This window comes from Aquila chrysaetos, chromosome 2, assembly GCF_900496995.4.
Source record: "Aquila chrysaetos chrysaetos chromosome 2, bAquChr1.4, whole genome shotgun sequence".
NCBI classification, from domain to species: Eukaryota; Metazoa; Chordata; class Aves; order Accipitriformes; family Accipitridae; genus Aquila; species Aquila chrysaetos.
In genome coordinates, this window is record NC_044005.1 from 27,186,885 (window position 1) to 27,212,022 (window position 25,138).

General features: G+C 51.4%; 2 protein-coding genes across 10 annotated transcripts in view; both read left to right on the forward strand.

Annotated features, from left to right (window-relative positions):
- Positions 1-4,649, forward strand: part of AREL1 (apoptosis resistant E3 ubiquitin protein ligase 1) — a 23,024-nt gene extending 18,375 nt beyond the window's left edge. For 6 of the 7 annotated variants that reach the window (XM_041128479.1, XM_030004260.2, XM_041128488.1 and 3 more), the window contains 3 exons: positions 45-134; positions 1,110-1,350; positions 1,473-4,649. In XM_041128479.1, the coding sequence (XP_040984413.1) occupies positions 45-134; positions 1,110-1,350; positions 1,473-1,537 (396 nt within the window). In that variant the 3' untranslated portion in view covers positions 1,538-4,649. The remainder of the gene's footprint in view (positions 1-44; positions 135-1,109; positions 1,351-1,472) is intronic. The other variant, XM_030004277.2, reaches the window with a different exon arrangement.
- On the forward strand, positions 2,392-23,967 carry LOC121233774. 3 transcript variants are annotated; one of them, XM_041128557.1, is made up of 5 exons: positions 2,392-2,514; positions 8,200-8,366; positions 16,366-16,485; positions 16,880-16,996; positions 21,452-23,630. In XM_041128557.1, exons 1-5 carry the CDS (start codon positions 2,392-2,394, stop codon positions 21,519-21,521), a joined length of 597 nt encoding a protein of 198 aa, XP_040984491.1. In that variant the 3' UTR covers positions 21,522-23,630. The 3 variants fall into 3 exon arrangements, with proteins under 3 accessions (XP_040984491.1, XP_040984495.1, XP_040984494.1); XM_041128561.1 differs by lacking the exons at positions 16,880-16,996; positions 21,452-23,630 and adding an exon at positions 23,650-23,967; XM_041128560.1 differs by lacking the exons at positions 2,392-2,514; positions 8,200-8,366; positions 21,452-23,630 and adding an exon at positions 11,533-11,964 and having other exon boundaries at positions 16,880-17,048.
- The last annotated feature ends 1,171 nt before the right edge of the window (positions 23,968-25,138 follow it).

Below are 25,138 nucleotides of genomic sequence, written 5' to 3' on the forward strand. Positions count from 1 at the left end.
TTCCTGGCCTCCTGACTTTCTGACTGCAGTCTCTTGCCTTTCAGTTGCTTATGTGCGGTACTGGAGATATCAGTGTCTGTGACTTCAAGGCACATGCTGTAGTGGTAGGAGGATCTTGGCACTTCCGTGAGAAGGTAAATGAAAGGGTTTCTCCTTCCTCCTTGCTGAAACCAGTTATCCCAACTACAGCAGAAGACAACTTAAAACTGGGAACAGATTTCTTGGTTGGAAATTAGCTTCCAGAAGGACAAACTGGAAGATTCGGGGGTCAGGAGTGGGACTGCACGCATTATGAAATAAGATTTCACCCTAGAGAAATCCTTCAGCCTGGCTGACTAGAGATGATACTTAATTAGTTAACCAGCAGGTAAAAATCAGCAGCAGTGGTCTTTTTAAGAAAATCCAACAACACTAATTAAGAACAGTTCAGCAGGGAATTGGGAGGAATTGGTGGGAATTATTGCTACTGAAGATGTTTGTGGTGATACACTTATCTCTAAGGGATGCTTGAAGATCACGATTGCAGCCAACATGGAGTGTTTGGACTACTGATGTAGTAGCCTAAATTTGTACCCTGTAATTGTTCCCATCCCTCCCTGCCTTTCCCAGTGGGGAGGGGTATGGGAATGGTAGCAGCTTCAGTTAGAAAAATAGTGGAAGCTGCCAAAACACCCAAGATGAAAAGAGATTGGGAGTATGAGCTTCTAGCTGTAAACACTGGGATGGTTCTACCTTCCTGCAAAATTACTGGAGGATGTGAAAAAGTAAAAGATGAGCATAGTGCAAGAAGCAAATGAGCTTCTGCCTTGTAAACCTACCTCATTGCCTATGCAGGTATTTCTAAAATTAAAATCTCTGTGGGGAGAGCATAAGCTTTCTCCTTTAAGGGAAAGGACTGGTGGGAGGTAGTAGTGTGGGACATCTCTTAGCTGATAAGAAGAAACTATGTAATACTTGCCTCTATGTGTCACCCTGGTAAAACAAAAAAATTCTGACTATTAGTAGAGCACTTGCTTGCAAGGGCAATTGACTGATCTTCTTGCAACTTGCTTATATGCCTACTTGATTTGCTTGGCTGAACTGGCTTTACCTTTCCTATTTCCTAACAGGTCATGAGGTGGTTTTGGACTGTGGTCTCTAGTTTCACGCAGGAAGAGCTGGCCAGGCTCTTGCAGTTCACAACTGGTTCCTCCCAGCTGCCCCCAGGAGGGTTTGCTGCACTCTGTCCATCTTTCCAGATCATTGCAGCTCCAACTCACAGTACTTTGCCGACAGCCCACACTTGGCAAGTATCCTGGGGTGGTAGGGCTTTCTGCATTGTGCTTTTGGGAATGACACCAGCTAGTTGTGGTGAGCAAGCAGTGTATAACATGTAAGGTGTGTGACGCTCGTGTCAGCCCATCTAAAAGCAGCTGATGGGGACGGTCCCCTGTCAGATCTAGTCTGAATGGAATTTTTCTTTTGTTTTACAGTTTTAACCAGCTGTGCCTCCCTACTTATGACTCCTATGAAGAAGTGCACAAGATGCTGCAGCTAGCTATCAGCGAGGGTTGTGAGGGCTTTGGCATGCTGTGATTTCCCCTTTCCAGGAGACAACTTAGCCTCCTGGCTCTTCACGGCAAGACCCAGGTTCAGTCCTCTGCTTGTTCTCCTTCCCTTCACATGGGCAATGGACACAGAGCAAAGACTCCGTGTAAAGGAACTTGTCATCCAGAAGATGTCACGTGGCCTTTCCGTATCCCAAATATGTCATCAAGAGTTCATCTTTTCCCTTTCCCTCATTCTCCCTTTTGGTTCAATGTGAAACAGCAAAAGGACTGTGATGCATTCATCAAGGAGATACTGCACTTGATTTCCCTGCACCCCCATCCTTCTGTGAGAAGATGAAGTTCATAAGCAAAAGTTAGTGATGTGCAGAAGATCTGATGAGCTGCCTTTATTGTAGCTCTCTGGGAGGAAGGGGGAAGACCAGCATGGAGCTCTGCTGGAAAGCTGGCTCATGGGAAGCCTTAGTAACTTTCCATGCCTTGGCTCAACTCCCACAGTAATGCTACCCTGATAGCTCATCTAACTATGACTCATGAAGAGTATAGGGTTGTCCATCCTTTCAGCACCTGACCCAGAAGGGTTTCTGATTCTCCTTCTCCATCTTGCTCTGGATGCTGCTGTCGCCTGTGCCACAGAGAAAAATAGGCAGTATCCACTGGAGGGAGTAACCCAAAGGGGAGAACAATCTCATCGGAGCACAAGTGCTGGCCCTGACAGCGATCCTGTACTACCTCCGCCAGGGTCCAGCAGCAGAAGCGTCCTTCTCCAGCAGTGGCTGGTAATGAGCCTCTGCAAATGAACTGGAAGAGGAGTTTCTCCTCCATTGAATGTTTCTGACAGTTGATGTTGCACAGGAAGCTGCCCCATGCCCTTGCCTTCTTTTCCCTTCCTCAGGAGAGAGAGTATGGGCATGAGTGTGATCCCTCAATGCTGAGCACCAATGCCTATCCCACATTCACGTTCAGGGTATGTATATTATGTAGTAACAGTGACAGGTCAGTAAGCAGCTACAGTGTGCACTGGGCTTGCATTTGTTGTTGGGGTGATGGTACTGGGCAGAGCGTGGTACCTCCATGCTGGCATCCCACAGGGTCTTGGCTTCTACCTCTACCATGCAGCAGCCTGAGGCTTCTTTTTCTCTACTGCATTTCAGGCAGAGTTTCCAGAGGGGTGCTGGTGCCTGGAGAGCAGCTGGCTTTCTGTCCTCCCAATCTTCCTACCTTCTTTCTTCAGCTCTGCTTTCCTCCTTTTCCATTCAGTGCTGCTGGCTTTCCAGCACAAAATGTAAACAAGAACTTCACTCAAGTGATCACTCAACAGCCTACACTCACCGTTGTCTGGCTTGTGGGGAGAGGAGTGGGCAGACCAGCATGAGAAGTAAGCTTATGATTGCGGTGTGTTGTTGCTGGCAGTCCATTCAGCCCTTCCCAGGGAAATAAAGGGAAGGGGAATCTGGGAATCTTCACGAGTTCTTTAGTGAAGCAAAATTCAAGATCTTTACGTTCTCAACAGTCCCTTAAACAGTTCAGGTCAGGAGTCAAAGGCATGCAGGAGTCAAAGTGTGAGAAACCTGCATTGCTACTACCTGCAGTGTAAGCTTTCACTGGATTATGGAATTACTGGGTTTCTTCCAGAATGGAGTCTCGGACTGGCAACCCTGAGCTGATTTTAGACCACCGTATTAGATAAAAAGTTGCATCATCCTCTTCAGTCCCTTTCTGCTGTCCTCAAGCTGATCAGGGCAGATTTCTGCACAGTATGGATATTTTAAGATAACTGTGTTTGCTTTTCCAGTATACCTTAGTTGAATTGACTGGGAATTTGGGGGAAACATTCTACATCTAGAAAATGTTTTTAAGGCAGCATCTTAACCATTCTTTGGCTGAGTGTGTTACTTCTGTACAGAAAAAAATAAGCCATTTTGGTGCCAAAAAGCAGCCAGCTGAACATTGAGACTACTCAGGGGGATTTCTTTGCCTTGTGAATTCATTCTCTCACTGGCACCAAGGTGCTGGGAGGCTGCCAGCTTGAGAGTTGCCACTGTTGCACTCTGACAGATCACTTTAGTAGTGGCTGTTCTCCCTTTTTTAGTGCAGGCTCCATTCTGCAAGGTCCTGACCTCCTTTGGGTGGAGAGTATGGTACCATTTTATTTACACTGCAGATGGCTTCCATGGTCAGTAGAGTTACAGCTCCTGTGTTCTCCATGCCACCACTTCACTGCTGTCTCCAGGGTCCAAGAGGAGGTGGGTGACTGTGCTCGGCTTAACTCCTGTTTGTTGGGAGGCGTAGCTTACTGCTGTTCCCACATTGCAGCCTTGTCTTGCAGTCTCACCTGGTGAGGATGTTTCCAGCCTTGTAGCTATGGGCCAGCTCTGCCAGTGACATCTTCCTCAGGAATCTTCTCCCTTCTTCTCTTGAGCTGGACTTTTTTATTCTGAGGATGAAGTAGCTGGACATTGGGCAGTCTTCCTCTGCTGGAAAGAGCTCCTAAATTCTTTTTACTGCATTGCAGCCCACACCCCACACTTCCCAGCAGCTGTGCAGATGCCAAGGACTTTCTTAACACACGTGCAGTCAGAACTGTGATGGGTGCTCTTAGTCAACTAACCCCATCCCCATTGTTTCCACAGGCCCCTAGCTGGTCCCATGTTCCTGAGATACACCACAATGTTTCTAAACTTGTCTCTAGCTTTATACTCTCCCAGTACAGTCACTTTTTATGCTGCCCTTAACACTGGCAGTGGGGATGTGCTTTGGTCACCTATACTGTATGTTACTTCTGGCAGAGGCTCGTTACTTTTCTTTTTATGGTTTATTTATTCCCACTTAATAGAGGCCCTTCTGTAGAAATCTTTAGGATCCTGGTATCATCTCAGACAGGTTCTGTGTTTCCTGAAGCTGCTTTGAGGTGCATAGGGCCTGGCTTCAGCCTGCACCTGCAGGCCATGTTGCATGTTTTTAGAAACCAGGAGCTGTGGATGATACAGGTCAAATCCTAGTTCCCTCTGGTGAATTTCTGGCAGAGTTCAGCCAAAATTTGGAAGCCTGTGGTTGTAGTAGCTGATTTTGTAAATAGTTTGTATAATAAATAAAATATTTTAAAAATGCTGCCTTCTCAGCTCAGTGTTCTTTCGGGGCTGTACAGAGGGAGTCAAACTGGTTAGTGCTGTCCATGGGTGAGGGACCTCTCCAGGTCTTTGGGTGTCTCGCTGAGGTCTGCTGCAGAGGGGAGAGGACAGTTCTCCACCTGCAGCCTTTCAGGATGCCTGACTGAACCTCCCTGGGAAGAGGCAGGACTCGGCTGGGGCTCGCAGGCTACTGTGAGGCCTCTCTGCAGCAGGCTGGAAAACAGGCTGAAGCAGCTAGTAATGCCAGAAAGTATTTTAAAGACTCTTTTATGTAAATTAATAATGCAGTTGGTGCAATTACTTTTTCATCTCACTGTGTATTACCTGACTCTTAGCGCTGCAGGTATTTGTAGTGCTTGTGCTTCACTGTACTTTCAAGAGGGTTAGATGAAGCCAGGAGAAGAGGGGGCATTTGAGACCTTTGCACCTTTTAAAGTTGTACAAAATACCTTCAGATTGCAGGGTGGAAACAATGTACCTGCAAGTGTCTGCTAACAAACAATGGCATTATTAGTAAGTGGACAGCTTGTTGCCTTCAGGGGCAATACCCAATTTCTGTGATTCTCTGAGCTTGAGCTGTTCCCAGCTCTGACAAAAAGCATTCAATTTATCACTGGTTTTCATGGACTTTTTTTTTTTTTTTTTTTTTTGTAGCTTAAGGATTAAAATCATAACTTTAAAACTTGAGAAGATTCTGCAACATGATTCTGTACCCATTAGCATTGCTGCCTGTATAACAATGAAAACAGTTTCCTGGGCTGTACAAAGATTTAGCCCATCTTCAGCCAGCATAGTATTGGCTGGCTGCGTGTATTCCACGATATAACTAGGCAGATGTTCTCATATATTACGAAACCAGCCTCTAGCCTTGATTCTGGCTTTCAAGCCATGAGTGCTGGCTAAAGAAGAGGGTGAGCAGTGCATGTGAGTCTCAGGGATTGCCTCTGTAGCATTGTGCCGGGTCATGGTATTATTTAGAAGCTACTTGTGGGAACAAAGTTGTCTTATGCTGGACTCAGAGAAGACAGAGGTTAGATAAAGCAGTGGTGAGCATTATGAAGAATCCAGAAACAAGTTCCACTGTCCCCTGGAAATCACAGAGATTGTGAGTCTAGAGCTGTTGGAGTTGGGGTCAGGTGGGGTGACTTTGCAAACCTGGCATGAGCAAAATGATACACAGCAAAACATGTGGACATGTCTTTACATGCCATGACCAGTATTACTCATGGGAAGGGGGCCAAGTTGAGGCTGGAGTTTTCAGAAACTCTTATCTGTTTGGGTGTGAAGGAGAGTGTTCAGCATGCTGGATTACTTTAGGACGAAGTAGGATCTAAAGTTTCTGCCTGTCTTTGCAGGATGCGTGATATCATCTGGCTGCCCACATTGTCCGTCCTGATCACCAGTTTCTTGTGGTGTCTTAGAGAGGGAGTGGTGACAGTGACCTGCTGCTGACTCCACAATGTCCATTTATGCTGGCACCTGGCATGGACTTGGGGCTGGGAGAGAAATCACGCCTATGCACTTCATGCTGGAATTCTACACGCCCCAGCTTGTGTCTCCAGCGATAGCAAGGAGTTGGCTGATGTCTTAGGATCCTTGATTCTATACATGGCCACTTGACCTGAGGTGTGTCAGGATGTGCTGCTTGGGAAACCGGACTTTTGTGCATTCGGTTCCTCTGCTCAGCTTTCTGTTTGCCTCAGTTGTAGAGATACGGAGAAGGATACTTCAGATACCTGAATGAGAAAATGGGGAAATGATGCTTGATTTGGATAAGATCCCTTCTTCCTTTCAAAGTGTTATGGCTGAGTTGGTCAGTTGAACCAGGCTATAACTCCTGGTTCCGTAACTCCTGGTTCCTGTAGTGAATTACTATGTTTTGTATGGTTTTGGCTACCATCTTGTGTCTGACTGACCTGGCATATGACAGCAAAAAGAGTTTGAACATGTGATTATAGGAACTATAGAAGGAAAACACTTACGGGAAACAGCAAAGTCCACCAGAACCTCAGCCTGTCTCGGCATCAGCTGTATGGTGCAGAATCTGAGATTTTAGAATCTTCCTTTTAAACTCTTTCCTTGGTTTTGGGGGTTTTTTTTTTGTTGGTTTTTTGTTTTTTTTTCATTGAATGCGTGAGAAACCCTAATCTTTGTTCTCCAGAGCATGAAACTTGATTGTAGGAGGGAAGTGTTACTGCATGAATGTGTTCATTTTTAGACATAATTTGCTATAACTTCTTTTGCAGTAAAACAAAACAGCTGTAGCTGAAGTTCACCCAAAATTCCCGATCAGTCTTTTCCAGCTACCCTTCTGCAGGGATGGTGTGCTACAAAGTATGCTGAGGCGTGGGCAATTGCACACGAGGTTGGAAGTGGGGAGTGAGGCCAAGAGCCAAGCCTCTCAGCCGTGGTATAAAGCTGCAACGAATACAGACAAAGGAAGCAGAGCTCTTGCACCGCATGAGGGATGGAGAAACTGGAATTGGCCTAAGGCTGCTCCAGAGTTTTCTCTGAGGCATGTGAAGGCCAGAGTGAGTTTGGGTGGTTTTTGGGGGAGTGACTCTGCAGTGGCCAAAACCAAATTCTTCTCTCCCTCTTGAGGCAATTCTCTGATAAGCTGCAAGAAGTGTGTTGGCCCATACCCACCCCTTAATTTAGGGATTGAGGCTAACATAATTCTGAAAGCCTGTAAAGTCATGCAATTTTCTGAGTAATCTTAGCAATCTCATCTCTTACCAGAAGGCACAGCTGCTTGGGCCTCTCTTGTGCTTCAGTAGCTGTGTGAGGTTGCCTCGAGATGAGATAGCGCTGCTTATGGCAGTGGGTGAAGAAACGCAGGGAAATACAATTCTCTGCAGTCCTCTTGGAGGATGATGAAACCAGCTCCAGGGGTTTCAGATTTGTCTGGAGAAGTGGTTTGCTGTGTAGAGGCTAGGTCAGATTTGCAGAGGCCTTTATTGCTGGTGTGGAACAGACAGATTCCTACTCAGGGAAAACTGGCAGCCACTTCTTGTCTGTGACTAGAGCAGTCAGCAGCAGTACGGAGCCTTCCTTCTCCTAGGCCCTTTTATATCGGGAACAACATGCAATACACTGGTAGCAACTGTAGTCATTGTTGAAACTAAAAATTATAGTACAAAAATGTTGTCTTGGTGTCTTCTAGTCAGACATTGAACTGTTGTCTTTGTGCTGCATGTCCTCACCTACTGAGAGCATCCCACTGACTACTATCTCTTATGCTGACCAGTGTTGTCTTGTTTTCCTTCTGCTTGCTCTCATCCTGGTCATCTTCTGTCCTTTCTATATCTCATTCCCCATCCTAAACAGCAGACAGTCTCTCTGTGTCTGGATGTTGTATAGCTCCTTGCACAAGGGGGTCCTGTTTCAAGATGGGGGCTCCTAGTGCTAAACAGTATTGCTATTAAAAATCGAGGGCCTAGCTGTAGATAGCCCTAAGGCTGTCAAGTTGGAGGGACTGGGCAGATGCTGGCTGTTCTGGTAATGAATCTTTTTCTTCTTAGAAGACTTTCATGACATCTGTCCTGGTGCCGAGGTCTGCCACGCTCCTTGACTCAGCTCGATGCTCTGAAGTCGTGCTGCCCCTCCGAGCAGAGCCGTGCTGCCCCTCCGAGCAGAGCCGTGCTGCCCCGGGCTCAGGGATGCTCCAGGTGCCTCGGTGCAGGGACGGGTAGCAATGTGGCAGCCCTATTCTGCCAACAGAAGGTGACTGCGGCTGGTTGGCCACCAGAGGGGGACCGATAGTCAACTTGAGCTGGTCAGGTTTAAGAGTGGCCAACTTCAGCTCTCTTGAAACCCTGCAGTTTGGGTTACTGTTGTATGGGGTTTGGGGTTTTTTTTTTGTTCAGCACTACCTCTTAGTCTAGCAAACGAGTTGGCTGGCAGATTCTGTTGTTGTGCTTCTAATCCCCAAACTGAAGAGTATAAGAAGTGAGCATCTAGGAAGCATCCCCTGGTTCTACACAAGTCCCTGTTGCACAGCTTCCCCTTGCCCTTTTGTTTTCCAACAGGCAACACATTTAAAATGCATGAAAGGAAGTTGGATTTACATATGTATGATTAACCTGCAGCACTCTCTCTCAGGAGACTCAGGACAAATAGCTTAGTAAGAATAATGTGCTTAATATGAACAAACAGCAGTAACACTAACCAGATTAGATGTATTCCCTCAGGCTTTGAGACACAGATTAGTCATCGGTTTGCGAGGGGAGAGAGAGTTTTAACGCATGGACCAGGAAAGCAGAATTGAGCTGATATTCTCCTTTTAGGGCTCATTATAACAAAATGGACTTTTTTGATTAACTGCAGGCACCACTAGCCTTTCCAGAGAGCCTGGGGGAGTGGAAGCTGACACGAGCTTGGATGAGGTGCAGTAGGTGACTGGAGCAGTACAGCAGCTCAGGGACAGGAGGGAAAAAGGACCCTGTTACCACCCTCGGGGGGCAACTGTCCTGAAGTGGTCTCTCTACAGACAGTGCCTGCCTTGGATACTCTGCATCAGGTTGGTTTTGAGTAGAGGTGGCTTGGCCCAGCTAACCTCGTGCTTTGCAGTCAGCAGTGTCAGTAGCCTGTTGGAAGTCGCTTTGGAAGGTGCTCTGGGAATGTCTTTCTAGGAGTTGGCTCTGCTGTGCCTCAGCCCCTCTGGTTCCTCCTCCTGAGGAGGGCTGAGCTGCAATTCAAGTGTGAAGTGGCATGGTTTCAGAGGAGCCGCATACCAAACACATTAGTGAGGTGTAATGCACTTGGTGCTGCCGAGCCAGCTCAGGCCTGAGGCTGAGGCTCTGACCTTGACAGATCTGCTCCCCCACAGCGTAAGGAGCAGAGGGAAAGGCAGCAGATCAAACAGCAACAGCAGAGGGGAGGAAGGTGGTAAAGAGTCATGGGACCGGTGGTGTTGGACCCAAGAGGCATCTTTAGATTCTAGTGCAGAAATGCTCACGGATCAGAAGGCATCTGGCTGCATTTCTCAGCAGGATCCCTGCTCCTCAAGGGCTCAGTTCAGTACTGGAGGTTTAGGATTGTGTGAAGAGGTAGCCTATGGAGACGGATAGGGGACCAGAGCCTGATATGAGGTTGTGGTGTTGAAGTAGAAGCTTATAAAAGGCTGAAGAGTGCTGAGGAAACACACAGCTTCTCCTGATCCCTGTGTCTTGTCGAACAAGGTCAAAGAGCCAGCCAGCAGGGATTGAAAGGCAACAAGCACGTGGCTAATCAAAGCTGTCTGCTCCACAGATGGACTGAGGAAAGCAAGAGCTTTCCTCCCTGTCCTCCTAAGGGTGGATAAAAGAGCGTGACATGGATGTGGATAATGAAAACATCCATGGTTAAATAAGATTTAAAGCAAACAAACCTTCCTGCTTCAGGGCCAAAACCTGCCTCTGATGGACAGGAGTTAGAAAGGAGCTTGCTTTCTGTTTCTCTTGAAGCTAGCCACTGTCCTGTGCAGGATGCAGACCTGGAGGAGTGTTTGGCAGCTGGTGGCCCTAGGCAGGAAGAGGAAAGCAGAATCTGCTTTAATCCTGTCATAGATGTCATGCTAATTAGGGTTGAGCCAATTTAATACTTGAATAAAGAACAGGCAGATCCTTCACAGAACTGGGTGTTAATGGCTTTCCAGAAACCCTCTCCTGTCTAGACGAGGGCCACCCTCAGCATCCTGGTGTGTCTGTAAGAGGGGCTGCACAGAGAAAGGGCTCTCCTTCATGCCCTGTGGTCTCAGTGCAGCACCTACCGTGTTCCCAGTGGGTGTATCAATGTCGAGCCCTGCCAAATATGGTGAGAAGTCTTTGACATGTTTCCAGAGCATCTAGGTGTCTGCTATTAGCCAAATTTCAGTAGTGTTGTTCTGTTCCCTGGATAGCTGATTTCCTTTATACTCCTCTCCGAGCTGTTGGATGGATGTGAGGTGATGACAGCCTGAGCCTGGAAGGGAGCTGTGTTGCAGTGCTGGGTCAGGGAGCCCCACACCTGTGATCTTACATGTCCTAGAGCTGCCAGACTCATGGCAGGGAGAGTGTGCACTGCTCTGCAAGGCCAACAGCTGCCTTGTACTCTTCTCGACCCATGAACGCTGCTTGTAGATACAAGAGCACCTTTTTTCCTCTGTGGCCTCAGCCTAGCACAGGTTTGATGAGGAGCATTGTCTCTTGAAGCCCATCTTTGGTGAGCCCCATGGTGAGGTCGATGCAGCTGTGGTTTTTCCTCTGCCTCCTCATCTTCATCCCTCTCCCTGCATCTTATCCCCTGCCCTGTTATCTTCCACTATCGCTCCTTCTCTGCTCTGTTTGCCAATGTGGTAGTGGAGAAGACAAAGTGCCCTGATGCACTCTGGCTTGGCCTTTTCCCTTCTCCAGAAACCTGCACAGGGAGAGCTCCCTCCCCAGTTTTCTCTGGCTGCCTTTTTGCCTTTCTAATCAGTCATGGTAATTTACCCTGGCACTGTTTGGCAGGGGCCATACCTTGGCATCATGAGCAGCCAGGGTCAGCTGTCAGCCTCTGAGCCGTGAGCCTAATGCAACAGAACAGATGTAGGTATTTTTTCCAAGTTTTCCCTGGGCAGCAGGATTAAAGTCTCTCTTCTCAGCTGGGGTCCCCGGTGTAGTCACTTCCCTCTGTGTTACACAACACCCTATTAAGAAGAACAGCACAAACATGTTCGTTGGGATCCCTTCCCCCAACACTAGAAGGCCAAGGAACAAAGGCAAGGGAGGTTTCCAAAGGCTGAGGAGCTGCCTGTTTGGTCCAGGAGCCCTAGGATAATCCTGCCCAGATATTCTCCTGTGAAAGGGCCCTGCCGCTCTCTGCTGTTCTCCATGCTTGTGCTGCCAGGGGTAAGAGGAAACACGGCGGGGGTGGTGGGTAAAAGAGCAGTGGGGTCGTGTTCTTCATCCATCCATCCGGCTGCGTGCAAACCAATGGGGGAGAAACTAGTGTGGCAGCATCACTGCCAGGCCTGGTGTCTGTGCCTGCCTGCTGAGCTGGAGGCTTCTGGGCGTGCATGTGTGCATGAGCAAACATGCAAACAAAAGGGAGTGACGAGAAACCCCGAGGGGTGTCTCCGTGCTAGCAAGGCAGATGGGGCTAGGGTGCGGTCCATGGTCCAGACAAACTTTTTCTTGAATTCGACGGTGTCACGCCCTGAGAAGACTTTGGTGTCTTCTGATGGCCGCAAAGGTACGGAGGGAGCTTGCTGGAAACAGGGAGGCGGTGTGCTCTCTGTAGGTGATCCTGAAGCGGCTGGCTGCAGAGAGGGACTGCGGGCACCCTTGGTGAGCAGGAGAGGGCTTCCCCAGCGGACCGAAGGGAGCAGTCAGGTCCATGTGAGCACACACAAGGATCTGCTGCCTCTGTGCACCAATTACTTGCTTTAGTAACAAAAGACCGTAAATGAACAAGGGTGTTAATTAGGTCTGCAGCAGGCCAGGTTTGGAGGCCTGCAGGGCTGAGAAGTCTGGAGCGGGTTCAAAGGCGCAGGGGGAGGAGAAGGCCCTGGAGCTCTGTGTAGCAAACAAAGGTGCTGCTGGTTCTCCCCCTTGGGGAGCACTGTGAAAAACTGTCTCTGACCAGAAGGATGGTCCCCGGGAGGGGGAGAGACCAGCTCCTGGCAGCATCTGTTTGTTCAGGCCTCCAATGAAGGACTTAAACAGCTTGTTAATTCATTCCTTTGTCCAGCTGCAAACCCTTCGTCATGGCAAGCAAGCCTCCAGGGCAGCGTGTGCAGTTGTGAGCCAGCCCCTTTTGCCCTGGTACTCTCTGTGTGCTGGATGATCCAGTGAGCCGTCGGCGGTGCTGAGGGGCATGTTGCAGCTGTCTGGCCCATCTCTAGTAAAACGGTTGCAGCAGGTCCTTTCCATCTGCTTTGGCCCAAGAGTGACCCTTGCAAACCTCCTCTCCCTTGCAGTTGCCTCAGCAGATGGTGGGAAGGCAGATGGAAAGAGGGAAATCTCCGAAGCTGTAGTGATAGAAAAATCTGACCCCACGGTACCTCTCACCCCAACACCCACAGGTACTGGGTTCTTGCAATGCCACATAACCCCTGAGCCTCGACCTCCACGTCCCTTCTCCTACCCCTCAGAGTACCTCGTGCTCCCTTCTCTGGACCTTGGTGGAGGCTCTGGATGGCATACAGTTGGAAGCGAGCCTGCCCCAGCTCTGCAAGCAGAGTAGTAAAGGGCACCCGTGTTATGAGGGGACCTCACGGCATGGTGATAGCTGAGGAACACTTGTGCTCTAGGTGACATGTTGTTGGGGTCTTGGGGCCTATGAGTTTGGGGGGGGGGGGGGGGGTTCAGTTGTGGTGAATCACTGCAAACCACTTTCGACAGCTGCTCTTTTGACTCCACTCCCCCCTTGCACCTTGGATGCATAAAGTCTGCTTTGGGAGGGGGGCAGAGGGTCCTTTCCTTACCTGTAATTTTACCAGACTGCAGGAGTTCAAGGAGGTGGAACGGCGTGCTTGGCCCACGCTGGAGGAAGTTTCAGCTCAGCAAGGGTGTTTGGGACAGCTGAGTTGTGTATCGCCTGCCAGGCTGCACCAGCTGCTCTGGAGTCAGGACTCAAACCGCGACCAGACTTGGTCCCTGTTCCAGACTTTTCCTTCACCTCATTTGTTAGCGGCTTCGGATGCAAATTCTGTGGCCGGTATGTGGAGGCCTGGCTGGCTTGCAGGGCTCCTGTCCAGCTGCCCTCATTCAATTCTCCTCCCCAGCCGGCCTGGCTGGATGTGAGTGCTGCAAAGGTCTCAGAGGGAATGTGCAGGGTATCCAGGTTACAGCGCTGTCACCCTTCCTCTCCAGGTGGCAGCAGTGGTTGACTTGGATAGAGCACAGGCCCTTCCCATAACACAAGCGAGACAAATGCGTCCAAGTACAACACAGAGGTGCAAGGTTTGCCTTGCAGAGGCAGTTTACCCCACCTTGCATTAGGTACGATGCAGACAGCTCATGAGAGACGACTCTCCCTCCTGCAAAATAGCTTGTGCAGGCAGTGTGGACAAGAAGCAAGAAACAGCCTGAAAAGAAATAGAAGGATGGTGGAAGAGAAGCTTGGAAAGGTCGCCAGGCCTGCAAATGCAAAGATGTCTAGGGGCCATGTAGAGGGGCTCCATTGTAATGTTTGGTACCATGCCCAGCCTGAAGCTCTAGCACCATTTAGTAGGCTGGACCAGCCTTGGCCTCGCTCTTGTTTGGCTAGATGGAAGCAGTTGTCATCGTGTCCCGAGTACAGTATCATTGTCACTCTTTAATTCCTCCAATGAGGTGTCGCAAACAGATATACATGTGTTGTAGCTGTGCTTTGGATTTGGATTTGCCTCTGGGGACAGGCAGTGATAAGTGTTAAGAGCTGTTTAGATCCCAAACTGTTGTGTTTCTGAACTGGTTTTTAACAAGAGCAGAAGACACAAGGCTGCAGAAAAGGCTGCTTTCCCCTCCAGAAGCATCCCACTGGACTGGGGAGGGACTCCGAGCTGGTGATGCCCTCCAAGCAGCTGGGGTTAATGACCAGGCTAAGGTTATTGGTAGCATTACCCGATGACTGCTAATTGGGCTTGCCCTTGTTCAGTGCCTGCCCCTGGGACTTCCCCTGGCAGCTGCAGGGGCAGGTCTGGGTCTGTGGAGGCAGGACCCCTGTGGAAAGAGGCTGCTGTGATTAATGACCAGCCATGAATGAGAGGGAAAGGGATAGGAGGAGAAAGCTGCCAAGGCTTTAACTCCGGTGGGTGCAGAGGTTCAGCCTGGTTCAGATCTGCCGGCAGGAGGGGAAGGGTCTTTGGCCAGCCAGCATGTTAACAAGCCAGAGGTGAGCGTGGGTGATCAGGACAGCCATGGCTGCATTGCATAAATCAGACTTAAAGCGCCAGAAAAAGCCTCCAGGGAGATGAAATGTCTAAGTGTCATCAGCTCTGCGGAGATAATGAGAACCAGAAAAGCACCGGGAGGTAAAATGGCACAGATCCGTGAAAACAGGCTTGTGGGCCTGGGATCCTCGTGGATCTGTGCTGACTGGGGCCAGTGGTGGGGGTAGCCGTGGAGGAGTCTGGTGTTTATGGAGGGGCTGTAGGGTTAATCCTCCTCGATCTCGGAGTCAATCGACTCTGAAAGAAGAAAGTCTTCCTGCCAAATGATGTCCCTCCTGCCCCCCCCCCCCCCCTTCTTCAGTTGTCTTGAACAGAAAGGAAGAAATGGAGGGAAACAGCAAGGGCTGGATCCACTAGTGCTGTGTTTGGGTGGTCAGTGCAAGTGAGGGGGACACCCCAATTTCGCTCTGGGCTTAGCCTCCTGAACACAGCCCTGTAACTTGGGAGCTGAGGGAGCCCCTTGAGGACTGGAGCCAAGAGGTGCAGCCAAGAGCGTTTTCTGGGTCCATTGATGTCATGTCCCCAAGAGAGGCATCCCCAGCTCCTCTGGTGGTGACCAAACCCATTGCAGCAAAGGTGGCCGATGGCCACCTGTGTTAGAGGTCAGATCAGAGTGAACAACGCTGAAGCAGGCTGCCCAGGCAGGCTGTGGAGCCTCCATCCTCAGAGGGGTTCAGAAACGCGGCCATGAGCATCCTGGCCTGAGCAGGGGGCTGGACGGGACCATCTCCAGAGGTCCCATCCCACCTCAACCAGTCTGCGATTGTGTGGGAGAGCACCAGGGGATGCTCTCCACTGCCAGGACCACCTGCTTCCTTGGCTGTGGCTGGGAGGCTCGTGGCTGGCTGAGGCGAGGACAGTAGGAGCGTGTTTCCTCCTCACCTCCACTGCGAAACCAGAGTGATGGGGTCCTTCACTGCTCCCTTGCCCATGCTGCTCCTTGCAGGGCTGTGGCTGAGCCCTGCAGAGTAGGAGTGTTCCTGGGCACAGCAGAGCGCTGCTGGAAGCCATCTGAGCTGCTGCCTCCAGGCACTGGCTTGCCCAGGGTTAAGCTGGGCTTGCTTCCACTCCTCCTTAAAGGAGGCAGGGCTGTAAAGCAATGTGGAAGTTAGGCACCAACAGCCATTTGGCCATCTTTGGCGTTAGGCCTGAACTGGTGGGGGCAAGGGCAAGGTTATATCACAAAATAGCAATGAAGTATCTGGTGAGGGTTTGTTTTTCTAGCTGCCTCCTTGCTGGTGCCCTGAAGGCTTGTGGTGAAGGGCAGATGTTTGGTCTCTCCCCTTGTACCTGTGCCCCAGGCACACTCCTTCCTCTGCCCGCAAAGGCTGTTTTCCCAGCCTTGGGAGGAGCTCTGTGCTGGCTGCGAGATCTCAGCCTGGATTAGGTGGCAAAGGCAAATCCTTGGCTTTGGGAAGAGCACACTTGACCTTTGCCTCTGCAGAGTTAGGCTCTCCCTTGGGAGGAAGTATTGGCTCAGCCGCTGAACAAAGCGCTGGCTGTCGTGAGCAGGACCTGCCTGCCTCGGGGAGAGAGGGCCTGGGTGGGGGTCAGATTTATGCTCCAGGGAGGGAGGAAGAGACAGCAGACCCAGTGACCTGGAAGCTTAGAGGTGACCAGCTCAATTTACTGAGAAATGCAAAGCTATGTTGCCTCCTCTATCAGTAAAAATACACCATCTGGGATGGTCTGGGCAGATGGGCCTACTGGCACATCCAGATGCAAGAGGGGAATTTGGTTGGTAAGATCCAAATGATGTTTTGAATCCCTTTTCCTTATTTTCCAACCTGTTCTCCTCTGTCATGTCTTGCAGTGCCTCTCACCCTCAATTGCTGCTAGCATCTTTGGAGGTTCTCCAGGTCCCATGGAAGAAATATCCAGTAGTGAACTTGGCCCTAGCATGGACTTCAGACAACGTTATACGTGCCCAGTGGTAGGTGCAGTTAAACATGCTTGTTTTCCTTAAGCAGTGGCACGTGTACAGCTCTCATGTTAATTCAGACTTTTTTCCTACAGTATGCCCTTTGTTCTATGTAACGTGGCTCACTCTAGTGCCAGAGGGCCCAGCAAGGCATATGGGCAAACACAGAGTGGGTGTGTGGGGTGATCTCTTTTCCACTTTGTACCTGAGGGCTGAAGCTAGATGGTTCACCTGAGATGACAGAAGCAGCCTGCGTCAGAGCCAGGACTGAACTCGGGTCCCAGCATTAGCACTGTGGGGCAGTGCCCTGCACCCGTTGTCATGGGCTCTGTTTAGAAGTCGTCAGGTCTCTCTATGCTGATGCTCTTCCATGCGTTCGCCTAAGTCAGGTTGCTTTTAATTCCAGGATTTTGGGGGAGCTTTGCAGCCCCAACACGGGGCTTTTGAAATGGATACATAAGGACAAAGAATCTGGCCGAGTGCAAAGCGCTATAGAAATGCATTTGCGTTTCCATCGCTGCAGGTACAGTGTTTGAAGGTTCGGTGTTACCCCTGACCTTCACACCCTTGTCTCTCCCCAGCCTCCTCCACTGAAGTGCTCTGAGCTTGGAACCAGTTTGAATTGGTGCCTCTAAAGAGGTAGTTCAATATTACTGAGAGCACAAGGGTTAGAGAGGGAAGAGATTCACTCAGATGGAGCTGATGAAAGAATCCAGGTCTGCCCAAGCCTCCAAAGGGCTGTAAAATAGGTATAAATACATTTATCGTCTACTGCATTGCAGAGGAGTGAAGAGACCGATATAGCTTGAAAGAAGTGTCTCCTTTTGTGCCACCTTTGCCAGTTCCTGTAGATATTTGTGCAGTGCTCAGCCACTGGGTTAGCAGAGTGGCCTCTCCTTCAGGGGTGATGAGAGCATAGTGTGGCAGTCAGTACTGCAAGACAGGAATGTTGCCTTCACCTGCAGGTGGACTGGCAAAATGGAAGGAGATGAGAGGAGACCTTGCCAGCTGCCAGCCAGGCTATTGCGGGGTGAGAATGAGGGGAGCAGTTTTGGAGAGCACATCTGTATCTAGCATCGTTTTGCTTTACTGTCAGGAGAAGGATTCTTAATCGGCTGCTCTGACCTTAGACCTAGGCCATCTGAACACCTTGTGGGAAGCAACCACCACCATGTTACCAAAGCTGTCCTGCATGCTGGGGGCAGAGCTACCTCCTGCTCCATCAGCTTTACAGGTCTTCTGCATCTCTTGCCCCTGTGTCACTCACACCCCAAAGTATCAGCTGTGTTTCTGTTGGCGAGGGATGGCTGGGAAGAGACCAAAATCAGAGTATGTTACTGAACGCTTGCGTGGGAGGTCTGTTGTTAGCACGAGTGTGAGAGCTGCACATCTGAGAAACTAATACAATGAGAGGAGCCGTGCACGTGAAACAACTCAGGGCAGTGGGCCACGTTCCTCCTTTAGATCTGCTTGGTGCTGACAAACTCATTAGTGGCAGCTTGATCCTGCTGCTGATCCGGACTTTGCTGAGAGCAAAAGCTCTGGAGGCTGTTGGTGGCTGAGCTTTGCACAGGACCAAGCTGATGGAGTCAGTTTCCGCCCCCCAGCGCATATGGTGCAGATTCTCAACCAATTTTCTGAGCAGGCGGTGTTTCTGGGAGATGTTTGGCTGAAGTCTAGGATCAGTGCAGCTGTGTCAGCAGGTTCTGGGGTGGGAAGGGCACTGGATTTCACTTCCCCATTTCCCTCCTAGAGTCTTGCTGACATGGCTTCCTGGACCACTAGTGTCAGGAAGAGGCAGTTTGGTTTCTGGGGTGTGCGTATGTGTGTGGGGCTTGGCCCAGCCTGCACGGGGCGTGAGAAGGGCACCGAACCATCCTTCCAGCCCAGCTGCTTCCTCCACTAAAGCATCGAGACAGAGTCTCTGCCATACCCAGACTGTTTGGAAACATGTTGATAAACTTCCAAATGTCTATTTTACAATCCAGATGTGCTAGCCTTGGCTGTAAACCCTCATCTGAAGAACAGGTGTGCTATAATGTTTCTAGCAGTGGCCCCAAAGCCAGCTGGAGGCTTGAGCTGAGCAGGGGCCAAGGGGCTGGTGCCATATAGGATATGGATACTGGGGCAGGGACAGGTGAGGCAGAGAGCTGTAGGTCAGCCGTAGTTCATGGCAACCCGGAGTCAGACTGTAAGGGAAGAAAGGGGCAAGCCAGAATAACCCTCAACCCCCAGCCTCTGCTTAGCAGCACTGGAGCTGTCTCAGAAGAGGCTGCCCTGGTTGTATGGGCAACATGGGTGCATCAGCCTTGGTCAGATCTGTCCTGGTGAGGAAGCACAGGGCTAGAGCTGGCCACTAGCCTCTGTGGTATTTTCTGTGGTTTGCCTCGACCTCTCCAGCAGCTTTGTGGTCTGGGAGGCACTGCAGGTCACAGCAGCTCCCTGTTAGCATTGCCGGGGGAACAGAAATGGGACAGCTGCTTCCTTGGGCAAAACTTCACATGTGCCTTTGGCCTGAAAAGCGGACATCCCCCCTGGGCTGGGGAAGGTGTCCTGCTGCTGGGCCTGGATCTGGGTCCTGAAAGCTGTGCTGGGGAGAAGCACAGTCCCAGTGGGAGGACCGGTGGCAGCAGTGCGCTGCCAGAGGGGGAGGCACCAGCCCTCTGGTGTAGGGAGGGCAGCCAGCCCTGGGTGCAGGCTCCGGGAAGCCTGTGGGGATGAGGCAGGGCACAAGGTGCTGATACCACAGTGCCTTAGCTACACACGGTGCCTGCAGGCTCAGAGATGAGAGCCACACTGATGGTCTATCCCCCTACCCCCCAAACTTGCTCTCACATAGGATTTTAGCTCTGCTGGTACCGCTAGGTGATTTTTGTAGCCTAAAGGCTTTGTCAGTGATGTTCATACTCTCTAGAGCCCATACAGAGCCGGCCAGGCTTGCAGGGAAGCAGAGCTTGACTGAGAGCAACAAGGTAGGCAGCATGTGCCATAGGGGTAGCTGCCTTTGCTGAAAGTAGACAGCAAGGCAGGGGTAACTCAGGCCAGGGGCAGCGCTGAGGAAAGTCAAGGGCCGTATCAGTCCCATCCCCTTGCAGAACAAGAGACCAAAGTGGCATTGAGAGGGGTCCTCACAGACAGCACTTTCTCCTGCACCTGGGGTGGCCCTGGCCATGCCCTGTGCCCAGCCAGGAGCCTTCAGCATCCCCTTGTCCCTTCTGGTGGGCATAAGGCAAGCTGGTGCTGTTGCTTCATTTTCATCTGCTCCCAAATTGCCCTCCTGGCTTGGGCAAGTACCTTTCCTGCTCCATAGCCCTTCCTGCTGCTCATCTGTGGCAGGAGCTGCCTGTAGACCAGCCTAGCTTGCACAGCCTCGGAGCAGGCAGTTCTGGCCTGATGCTGCTGCTGTGGGGATGTTCCCCAGGCACATCAGGAGCTCCCCACCTCCTTCAGCCCTGCCACTCTCCAGGACGTGCTTCCCTTGGCTCAGGGACACACAGGGCCAGCCTCCGGGAGGGAGGAAGGAGAGGGTTTTTCCCACCTCCACAGTGCCAGCTGCCTTCTCAGTCACCACCCCTGTTGTCAGGGCTCTCCAGCCTTGAGGGAGTGCAGGTGACCACCTGGGCTGTTGGCACTGCTGCACGCTTGAGCTGTGCGAGGCTGCCTTGCCTGCTCAGCCAGGCTGAGAGAGGGGAAGGGGAGAGGGAGGGAAGGCAGAGGCATGGCCTGAAAGTGCATGCCAGAGCTTGGCACAGAGGCAGAGGCAACCATCGGCAGACAGGGCATGCCCTGCTTCTGCCCTGAGCTCCAAACCCAGTTCTGGGAGAAGCAGGAAAATCATGAGTGCCATCTCTGTAATCCTGTAATGGATTTTTGTTCTGTACCTGGCGTGGCCCCCGTCTGGGTGGGAAGTGGTTGCTTCCCCATCCCAAGCTCCTTGCTCTTCTCAGAAGATGATGACCTGATGTGGTGTGGCATGGAAAGGGGCTTTGCTCATCTTCTCTGCAGTTGCCCTGCATTTATTTCCTTGTTAAACTCTCATTGCTCATTATTCTTATTTCCTGTAAGAGTCTGGGCCCTTTCTTAAGGCTGTGCGCCACACCTATGTGTAGAGTGGGTGACAGCAGAGTCAGCGTGGCAAGTGGTGAGGGAGACTTCTGGAGCTGTGATGTCACTGGAGAGCTGGATTCCCAGCCTATGAAGTCATAGGTGAGAAATTGGGTACTCAGCCTAATCCTAATCATTACCCAATGGGACTGTAAAGTGTCAATGAACTAGTCTATTTCTTGATGACTGACTACTTTAACTCTAACACATGCCACCTAATAATTGCCACTTTTTGCAGTTTCCTAAGATTCACTTACTAATAAGCTATTAAACATCCACTTGAAATCACTGCATTGTAATGAGCTGAGATCACTGCTCACGCAGCTATTCCAGCGCCCAAATTGGTAGGAAAGCACCTAAAATCCTGTGGTGGGGAGCAGGCCTGCAATTTCAGGATGGTAGAGTAACCAAACTAAAATACAGATACAACATCAGCACCACCAATCATTCCCATTTCAGGATCTATGTGGCCATTATCAGTTTTCCTCTGATATGCAAAGCTGATGGGCTGAAGGACTTGCAGTCCAAGTTCACCATGCCCTGGGCAGCCAAGGTGAGGGTCTTAAGGGAGGAATAGCAACTTGAAGGAAATGAGAGTCGTTGCTTTTTAGGAAGATTGTTTTGGAATCAGAAGCAGGAATGAAACGACTTTAATCCCAAATGCTCAGTAGAACTCAAAGTTTGATTCAGGTTTGTTTCTTCTGGTCTTTTTGTTTAAGGTAATGCAAAGGCAATGTGGTGCTTTTGAGAGAAATTCAGTGTGGGAGGAATTTCTCAGGAAAAGCTTCTTCAGCACAGTCTGGGGATTGCCTGGTTTCTTCTGTCTTTGCTGTTGGGTCATCTTGCTTGGATCTCTATCTTTTCTCTTCTCCAGGTTTTGGGCTCCTTGGAAAGCACTGCCTGTGAAGTGGTACCAGATACCAGAAAGGGTGACTTTCCACTGAGGAGAGCACCCCACACTCCCTGGGTATCCTCAAGCTGTTTCCCTCAACATTTCCCTGTTCCCTTCCAGTCTGTGACAAGCTGATGTTCGATGACCGCCTCAGGAAAAGCCTCCTGGCATTAAGACCCCAGTGAAAAGGGGAAGAGAAGGTTATGGAAATTCACACTATCAGGGCCCTTTCCCCACTCCTCTCAACAGTGCCCTGACCACGTGGGGAGCATTCCCTCTTCGTGGGTCACAGCCCTTAAAAATAGCAAGAGGTTCTGCTTCCCTCTTTCCTGTCCTGCCTTCGTGAGGACAGCTGACTAATGAGTGCTCTGGTTGAAGCCCCCCATCAGGCTGATGTCCTGAGCAGGCTTGCTCCTGCAGGGAATGCATGATGGAATGGGTTTCCTGGTCAGGGCAGCCTCCATGCGCCTCGGGGATGCTCAGGCTTTCCTGGTTTCCAGGCCCTTCTCCCCACCATGTGCGGTTCCAGCCACAGGTATCAAAGAAGCAGAGAGACCAGACCAGCCTCCTGGGGAGAGGGGAGATTGCAGTCGTATCATTGCAAACAGGACTTCATTAATTATAAATGGACAGGTCCCCCTGAGCTGCTGTAGCTCTGCATGAGTCACATTCTAGCTGAGGGTTTTTTCCTCCCGAAGAGTTGCTGAAGGGGCTTGAAATAGTGTGATGGATAAATAAGGAACCAGCTGTGCTCTGCAACCAGCCCCACCAGAGCCTTTCTGCAGCAGTAGCCCACAGCAACCTCCTCTCTGCCTCAATCTGCACTCCCATCCCTCGGGTTCTGCCATCTGGTCCTGCTCGCCAGGTTTCTTCTTCCTAGCGGCATGTTTTTGTCTCCTGTTGTAACCTCTTTTCCAGCGTGTGGTCTCAGCCCTTGGTAATGCACGGACATATGTTTAGACAACAGCACGACCAAGGAGTCCAGTTGGCTGGTCTGTGCCTCCCTCCTCCATCTCAGAGATGGTCCTGGTTAAATGAAAGCAGAAGGAACAATAAAACCAGCAAACCTTGGCTTTTCACTAGGAGCTGCTGGACAGTTTCTCTTCTGTTTTCTGACAACAAACCGTCGCTTACACGGCTCTCGGCTGCTGGCAGCCTCCTCACAGGGAGAGGCCGAGATGTACCCCAAGGCTCTGAGGGACGCACCAAGAGTGGGTGGAGGTAGCTGGAGGGCCAGGCTGTGTGTCTGGCTGGAATGGCTCGTCTGTCCAGTGGGAACATCTCCTTCCCTGGGTGCTGTAAGCATGAGTGTGATGAGCTGTGTGTATCTTATGGCAAAGGCGAGGGGTGGGAATGCTGTCCATGGAAGATTTGCTGGCTGTGTTCACAAATTCAGAAGCTGCTTTTCCTGCCTCTCTGATGCCCATGGTTACAGAAGTCCGCTCCAGAGGTCTCTCTGTACTGCTGCCTCTAAGTTGTTTCTCCATCCAGCTCCCCAGGGCTGCCGTGTCCTCCCTCCTAGCGTGAGATGGCTCTTTTCAGAGAAGCTGTGATTTGTACCTCTAAAAGGCTGGCTCCACACCCTGATTTTTAAGCCCATGGGGCTGGTCAACCTTCCCCTGCCCTTCAGGCCTGAGCGGGGGGAGCTCTCCTTCTTCCTCTGCGGGAGCTGCAGGCAGCTCCTGAATCCGTGGAATGTGTCCCATCTGCAGCGCGTTAGGGGTCTGCTCACAGTGGAGGAAGAAGCACATGTGGGGTTGTGAACCGTTCTGAAGAGGAAGAAAAGGGGCTAATTAATCTAAGGGATACAGTGCCAGGAGCCACATCTGGGGGCCAACTGGCCCTGGAAGCATGGCTCCCAGGTGCTACCCCCCCAAGGGCGTCATGTAGAGCTGGTGTGGACCCAATGGGTAAGGGAATGAGAGTGTGAGGGGTCCTGGCGCAGAGGGATCCGCATCAGCGCACTCCTGAAGAGCCCCTTCTCCCTATCCTTTGAGAGGGCTCAAGGAGATGTGACTCATGCTCATGTCTCCAGGCACAGCCCACCTTGACCCCTCTGCCTCTGGCCCTGTGGCTTCAACCCTCAGCTGCCCAAGCACCCCTCCTTCCCTGCTGTAGCAGTGGCGGGCAAGAAGGACCATGCCAACAGCACAGTCCTCCCTTGCTCCTCTTCTCTGCAGGGTCTGATGAGCCCCTTGCATTCTGTGCTGGCTTCCAGGTCTGCCTCATTCACCTTGGCACCCTAGCCCTGGAAAGTGTGGACTTGGAGAGGTGCTGCAGCTGTGTCTGCCCTCGACCTCTCCTCTGATGCCATCACTGCTGCCTAGAAGTTCACGCGGTGAATTAAGGGGAAGTGGAGACAGCAAAGAGTACTTTGAGCTGCCCACCTGCAGCTCACCCCCTCCAGAGAGCCCTGTGCTCCCTGCTGATGGGGGCCAGGCTGTCGAACCCTGCTTGCCGGCTTGCTGCCCCATCCTCTCTCTGCTGCTGCTCTCTCTTCCCAGGCACGGGTTTGATCTCGGTAGCAAGCAGCCTGACTGTCTGCGCTCTGCCTGTGTGAGTTCCTGAGAAATGAGGTATTTCATGTTTGCCTGCTGAGCCCCCACTGAGCTGCACGCTGAAGCCCAACCTGCACTATGAGTCCCCATGCACCCCGTGCTTCCCCTTTTCTTATGGGTTTGTTTTCAGGGATGGCCAAATACGAAATGAGCCACAGGGCTGGGAGGCAGCGAGCCCGTGCCTGAGCACCTGCGCATCACCCACCTGCACCGGGGATGCAGTCGCTCCCTTCCCCAGGCACCTGAGCCTGTGTCTGCAGCCCCTTGTGCCAGGCAGCCCCAGGGCAGCCAGGCTGCCCTCGGCCGGCCTCTGCTCTGCTGCAGCGCCTAAGTGGGGTCAAACGGTGCCTGCACGTCCCTGCAAAAGCAAAGGGCTGTTTGCACGTGTGAGGCTGGAAGGAGCTCGGTGTCCAGCTCCAGGGGGGGTTACTGTAAACACGGAGTGAAGCTCATTTGAGAAGGGATGCCAGCTCCCTGGGCTGGGCTCCGCCGCAGCCAGGGGTGGCTGCGAGAGGTACTAGAGGGCCGTCGACAGCTTTGTTGGGTTTGCACATCTCATTCCCTGGCCCTGTTAGGGAGGCACAGGCTCCTGCAGTCCCACCACTGTCAGGGCCCCAAGTGCAGGCTCCTGTGGAGGTGCGGTCCCCTGGGGATGCCGCGAGTCTCCTTCTTCCCTGGGGTAACCCACCAGCTCCAGGGAAGAGGAATCCACTTGTGCCCTGAGCGAGCCTGCTCTGGGGTTGCCTGCTGTAGCTTTGAGCACTGCCTGGGCTCTCGGCTGCTTTGTTTATGGCGTTGATAATTTTCTCGTGTCAGGTTTAGGCACAAGCATTCTTTCCACTGCTGCATAAGAAAGTAATTAGGTGAGGATAGAAAGGACATTCCTCTTCCTCAGAACAAAGAAATGAGCCATGGCTGTTATCGGGCACTGCTCGCGGCATCCAGGGTCATGCAAGCTCCTGCCCAAGCGGTGGCTCTGCTCCAGCAGGGCGAGCGGGCGAGCAAACTGATGGCGTCCCAGGAAGTGCCAGAGCACCCACTGGTATTTCCTCTGATGCCACTGCCCCGTAAGCCAGCTGCCAGGGCCAAGGTCAAAGCCCGAACCCCCTCA

Excerpts from the sequence above, each read along its gene's own strand:
- LOC121233774 (XM_041128557.1), top strand. The coding sequence starts at position 2,392 with ATGTTGCACAGGAAGCTGCCCCATGCCCTTGCCTTCTTTTCCCTTCCT. Across the intron at positions 2,515-8,199 it reads ATCCCACATTCACGTTCAGG|AAGACTTTCATGACATCTGT; the intron begins GTATGTATATTA and ends TTTTCTTCTTAG. Across the intron at positions 8,367-16,365 it reads GTGCCTCGGTGCAGGGACGG|TGCCTCTCACCCTCAATTGC; the intron begins GTAGCAATGTGG and ends CATGTCTTGCAG.